The following is a 6339-nucleotide window of genomic DNA, read 5'->3' on the forward strand; positions in this document are numbered from 1 at the left end:
ATAGGATAGAGTAGAACTACTACTCCATAGGGGTTCTGAGGCTGTACATCTTTACAGGAACAGACTGCATCTTTGTTTTCCTGCAAAGCAACTAGTGGGTTCAAACCTGGGACCTTTTGATTAGCAGTGCAGCACTTAGCCTACTGCACCACCAGGGTTCCTGATCAATGAATGAGTAAGTGAAGAAATGAATCAATGCAGGAGCTTTCACACGTAGTTGCTGTCAAGAAAACCCACTATCCATTGGGGAAGCTCATGAGGGGTGATGTGGATGGGGTTGGAGTCTCCCACCAGTGGAGAGTTTGGCGACCCTGTTTCATGTCCCTTCTCTTCCTTCCCTGTCTGCAGGCGGATGCCGCGATGCAGCACTACGGAGTGAACGGCTACTCTCTTCATGCCATGAACTCACTCAGCGCCATGTACAACCTGCACCAGCAGGCTGCCCAGCAGGCCCAGCAGGCCCCTGATTACCGGCCGTCTGTGCACGCACTTACACTGGCTGAACGTCTGGCTGGTAAGGGCCCTGGGGATGGGCTGGAGAAGTGGTCTGGGGAAGGAGGTTTCGAAGAACTCTGGGGGCGGTGGGAGGAGGGAGCACTAAGAAGGTTTACTCTAGGAGGCTCAGAAAGATCCACATCATTTAGCACAGGCAGAGTGATATCAATTCAAATCTACACGTGGCTATCCAGAGCAGCCCTAGACCTATAATTTCTCAGAACCACCCTCTGAGGTGGGCATTCATTCACCCCATCTCACTGATAAGCAAACTGAGGCAGGAAGGTAAGTGATGTGCCCAGAGTATTACAACTAGGAAGTACCTAGAAGAGGACTGGAGTGCCCAGGGTAGGATAATTCAGGTACAAGGAGTCATATAAATGACAACGGTTCCCATGTATGGACACCTATTGTGTGCCAGGCACCATGTGAAGCTCTCTATCTGTGTATCACATCACTGAATCCCTACACAATCCTGATGAGGGAAGGTTTTTATCTCCATTTTATGGACAAGGAAACTTAGACCCAGAGTGGTTAAGTCTGGGCACAGCTGGGGTTGGGGAGGAGGAACATGACATTGCTAAGAATATGAGTTTTGGAGTCACAGATTTACAAGTCTGCATGTTCACCTCTCTTCTCTGAGTCTTAATTTCTGCAGTGACAGCAGACATCCCATAGGATGGTTGGGCCATTATTTGGGATACCATATACTAAGCATTCAGCACAGAGCCTGGCACGCAGTAGGACTTAGAAGCCATTATTACCCAAGGCCCAGGGGTCAGTGCCCGTGAGGGAACTGCAGCCGGCGGCCCTCACTGCTGTTGGCATGTTGTTCTCACCTGATAGCTTCTCATTGGGTGATAAGGAACTGACAGTATAGGGTGGGGAGTTTGATATCTTGGGTAGTGATGCAGCTCACCCCATCCTGTCTCAGTCTAAGCCTTGAGCCTCTTGTGGGCTCAGCCCAGTGCCAGGCAGTCCTCAGAGGACTTCAGGGCATTCCCAGGGAGACCAGGTACCCATAGACCAATGGGGAGGGTTCAGCAGAAAGAGTATGTTGTTGTTGTTAAGTGCCATTGAGTCACTTCCGACCCATAGCGACGCTATATAGGGTTTCCGAGGAGCAGCTGGTGAGCTTGAACCACTGACTTTGCAGTTAAAACAGCTTTGCAATCTGACACATTAACCCACAGTGTCACACCAGGACTCCAGAAGGAGTATGGCCTGGGTCAAATGGTGGGGTAGCCACTAAGGACTCAGCAGCTCAGGGCAGCTGGATCAGCTGGTACAGTCCAGGAGGGCTTCCTGTGACCATGGGCCTTAAAGGCAAGGCAAGGAGAGTGGGCTAGCATGCACAAAGGCACAAAAATGAGATAGGATAGAGGACCCTGCCACTTCCAGTCCTGTTGTTGTTGTTGTTAAGTACTGTCGAGTTGATTCTGACCCATAGCAACCCTGTCTAGGGTTTCCAAGGAGCAGCTGGTGAGCTTGAACCGCCGACCTTGCAGTTCAGATGGCTTTGCAGTCTGGCGCATTAACCCACAGCGCCACACCAGGCCTCCCCGCCAAGTCTCTGGTCAGGGCTCAGTGGATGAAAGTGAGGCCTTGATTGCCTCCTCCAGGTCAGCATGAGGGTATTAATCTGGAGCTCGGGATGATAAGTATAGTTCCGCCCCACTCCACACTAGACTGCTTCTCTAATGTGGAGTGAATTCCTCATGTTCAGCCTGGTGACATTAACTACTGACAGTGTCCCAGGACCTAAGGGCCCAGATCCTAAAGGGAAGGAATCAGGGAGGAAAACTCACCTCCACTGGAGGGGCACTCACGACTCTGGTATTGACCTCACTTTTCCCCTCAGTTCTTAAATTCTTCGGAAAGAGAGACATGCGCTCCAGTGAACCTTGTATGGAGGTCTCATTTTTTATTGGGAGATTTTGTTGATGCTGTCGAGAACCTGGTCTTTCAGCCAGTATCTACCTCTCCCAGGGGTGTGGCTAACTGAGTAGCTCCCACTCCTAGCCCCTGTGCCCCCAAAGAACTTTGTAGATGGTTCAGATCAGGGCTCAGTCCAAGTTGGGATTAAGACAATATATGAGGAATTCAGAGCTCTCTTCAAACTGAAGAAGAAGTCAAGGAGGCTCAAAGTTTGAGGCTTCCTGGACACCCATTTACCATCTCCTTCCCCTTTTAGGGTGAGGTGGGAGACTTCCCAATGCCTGGTCTCTGGCAGCCCTACACAGAGGCCGAGAAACTATCTTAAATAGTGTGGTGGTGGCAGGCAGTGGGGAGAGAGGTTATAGTTCACCCTCTGGGGATTAGATGAGAGAAAGGCTGCAGGTGAGGTAGATACTGGATGTTTATCCTGGTTGACTTTCCTGTTACCAGACATGCAGGAGGACTGTGGAATTAGCAGCCCATCAGCCCTGTGCCCACTCCAAGCCTTGATGGCTGCACTTTATCTCTCTGTCCTTCCCTCTTAGGGAAACCACCAGGAGGGCCAAGACTAGGGGCAACAAATCCTTCCTGAGATCTGAGGTCTCTGCCAGAGCCAGGTTTTTAGTTCAGGAGACAAGAGCAGGGACCTCAGCTTCTGCCATTAGAGACTCACAGGCCAACTGGCATGCTGAGAGTTACATCCTATTCTATGAGAGGACATAGAACCAAATTCCAGCTCTTGCAGTGCAGTGAATTCTGTCTGTCCAATCAGACGTCTCCTATCTAGATCTTAAAATTAAGTACTGGCTCGCAGTCTGACTTCTCATAGGTCAGGGGCCAGTAGTTTGATGCTAATGAAGTCTTCATACTCAGAACCATGGAGCTTTGTGACATGGATTTACAGTCCTGGTGGAGTGCTGTGGGTTAATGCGTCAGACTGCAAAGTCATTTGAACTGCAACGTCAGTGGTTCATGCTCACCAGCTGCTCCTTGGAAACCTTATACAGGGTCGCTATGGGTTGGAATAGACGGCATTTCACAACAACAACATTGTTATTGTTAAGTGTTGTCGAGTTGGTTCTGACTCACAGAGAACCTGTGTTTCTAAGGAGCAGCTGGTGGGTTTAATTAAACTGCCAACCTTGTGGTTTGTAATCCATTGCTAATCCTACAGTGCCACACTAGGAGTGTAATTCAGAATATTATACTCATAATCTCCTGGTACTTTAAGGATCTTGGGTCAAACCCCACTCTCACCCCACCCAATGACAAATAAGGAAGACTCCCTCATTTCTGATGGCCTTTCATGGGGATGAGTTAGACAGACCACTATGGTCTGACAGCGGGTGATGGGGTAGAGAGACCCTGAAAACCCAGTCATATGGAGAGGGGATGGATGATTTCCAGGGCTCAGCCGCCTGCAGTGGGCCAGAGCACAGCAATGTTAAAAATCTATTTCCCATAATTAAATGGGCCCCCTCTCCTTGCCCTCCAACGGCTGTACATTTCAAGACATCATCTTGGAGGCCCGCTATGGCTCCCAGCACCGCAAACAGCGTCGAAGCCGCACAGCCTTCACTGCCCAGCAGCTTGAGGCCCTGGAAAAGACCTTCCAGAAGACTCACTACCCAGACGTGGTGATGCGTGAGAGGCTGGCCATGTGCACCAATCTGCCTGAGGCCCGGGTTCAGGTAGGACTCAGCTCTTCTAACTGGACCTTGCAGACAAGCATCACCACTCCTTGCCCCTGCAGTCTGGCTTTCCATTGCCCGGGAGCTAACATTTCGGTTCTCAGTGCAAGGTGCAACTGACACTACCATAAACGTCTTCAGTGATAGGAGGGGAGCTTTGGAAGCAATTGCAGATGTACGTTTCCTAGAGATGGGGGACAGTGTTATAACTACATTCCCCCAGAGTACCCTGCTGCACAATTCTACTTCTTTCCTTCTCACCCTTTGCCTCCATCCTCTACCTCCCACCCCCAGGTGTGGTTCAAGAACCGCAGGGCCAAGTTCCGCAAGAAGCAGCGCAGCCTGCAAAAAGAGCAGCTGCAGAAGCAGAAGGAGGCTGAGGGTTCCCATGGGGAAGGCAAGACTGAGGCTCCCACCCCGGACCCCCAACTGGAGGCGGACCAGCCCCCCAGCCTTCCCAGCAGCAATCCCCCTGTTGAGCTTCACCTGAGCCTGTCTGAGCAGTCGGCCAGTGAGTCAGCCCCAGAAGACTTGCCAGACCGAGAGGAGGAGCCCCGGGCAGCTGCAGAGGATCCCAAAACTGAGAAGAGCCCTGGGGCTGAGGGCAAGGGTCTAGGCTGCAAGAGGGGCAGCCCTAAGGCAGGTGAGGCCTGGGGGTCTACGGAGTGTAGGTGGGAGCAGCCAGGGTCCAGTCCAAGCAGAAGCCTGGGTATCTGAAGTGGGTCAGAGCAAAGGGGAGAGTGCTCAGTGACATTAGAAAGTATGTGACCATAGTAGTGTCCTGGGGGCCTGAGGCTGTGTTCAATCTTCACTTGCTGAAGCAAGGGAAGATTTAGGAGACTCTGAGGGAGGGGCTGAGTGGCAGAGAGGGGCATCCGGTTAATCAGGACAAAAACTATTTGTCATCTTGAGAGACATCAACAGTGTCTACTCAACTACCAACCTAAGGGTTGGCAGTTAGAACCCACCTAATGGTGCTGTGGAAGAAAGCCCTGGCAATTGGCATCTGTAAAGATTATAGCCAAGAGAAACCTATGGAGCAATTCTGTAACACATGGGACTGCCATGAATTGAAACGTGTGTGTGTGTGTGTGTGTGTGTGTGTGTGTGTGTAAGTGTTTCAGGATTTTTGACACCCAGGGTAGACATATTAGAGCATATTGAGTGAATAGACTTGGAACTGTGTTTCCAAGGGAACAGAACTCTGGAAGGAGGCATATTGCAGACACAACCCCAAGCCCAGACAGGGAGGAGACAGGGCTGTGAACTGAGAGCTGGAGAGTGGAGAACGGTGACTGTGGAATGGGCAGCATATGGGAAAGGGGAGGTGATAGCCCTTGAAAATACAAAGGGATTCCCAAAGAGGTCAGATCTAGGGGCTTTCCTAGGGTCCCTGGAACTCCCCCAGGAAGTCTGGGCCCCTCACAGGATGCCCTGGCTGAAACTGGGTGGCTTTGTTTGTAGTGGCAATGGAGTGGGATGGCAGAGGGCACCTCTCTTGGAAATTCAGTTCCCTGGTCCTGAGTGCTTGGTTCTCTGCTTGCAGACTCCCCAGGTGGCCTGACCATAGCTCCTGGAGGAGGCCCTGGGGGAAGCCTGCTGGGCCCCTCCCACTCCTACTCCTCATCCCCGCTGAGCCTCTTCCGCCTGCAGGAGCAATTCCGCCAGCACATGGCAGCCACCAACAACCTGGTGCACTACTCATCCTTTGAAGTGGGGGGTCCAGCCCCTGCTGCCGCTGCCGCCGCTGCCGCTGCTGTGCCCTACTTGGGCGTCAACATGGCCCCGCTGGGTTCACTGCATTGCCAGTCCTACTACCAGTCCCTGTCCGCAGCTGCCGCTGCCCACCAGGGTGTGTGGGGTTCCCCTCTGTTGCCTGCACCTCCTGCAGGCCTGGCACCTGCCTCGGCCCTGAACAGTAAAACCACGAGCATCGAGAACCTGCGGCTTCGGGCCAAGCAGCATGCTGCATCCCTGGGACTCGATACATTGCCCAACTGACTGCCGGGCCTCAATGCAGTTAGGGTTCTTAGGCCCCCTGACCCCATGATATCCCCAAATGGGCCACAAGGAATTAGCTGTAAGAGCCCAGGGATCCTGGGGTCTGGAGTCCTGCTTCCCCTTCCTGAGAGCCCCAGCCTGAGGTGAAGCCCACACCTTCTGTACCCTCTGCATGGCCCTGCTTGGACCCCATGGAGGCCAATGGGGAGGAGGC

At 52.4% G+C, this 6339-nt stretch overlaps 1 protein-coding gene across 2 annotated transcripts; it reads left to right on the forward strand.

Annotated features, from left to right (window-relative positions):
- Positions 1-351: 351 nt before the first annotated feature.
- DMBX1 (diencephalon/mesencephalon homeobox 1) lies at positions 352-6125 on the forward strand. 2 transcript variants are annotated; one of them, XM_006839722.1, is made up of 4 exons: positions 352-514; positions 3946-4124; positions 4419-4767; positions 5671-6125. In XM_006839722.1, exons 1-4 carry the CDS (start codon positions 361-363, stop codon positions 6123-6125), a joined length of 1137 nt encoding a protein of 378 aa, XP_006839785.1. In that variant the 5' UTR covers positions 352-360. The 2 variants fall into 2 exon arrangements, with proteins under 2 accessions (XP_006839785.1, XP_006839784.1); XM_006839721.1 differs by having other exon boundaries at positions 361-512; positions 3929-4124.
- Positions 6126-6339: the final 214 nt, after the last annotated feature.

Source organism: Chrysochloris asiatica, unplaced genomic scaffold (assembly GCF_000296735.1).
Source record: "Chrysochloris asiatica unplaced genomic scaffold, ChrAsi1.0 scaffold00026, whole genome shotgun sequence".
NCBI lineage: Eukaryota > Metazoa > Chordata > Mammalia > Afrosoricida > Chrysochloridae > Chrysochloris > Chrysochloris asiatica.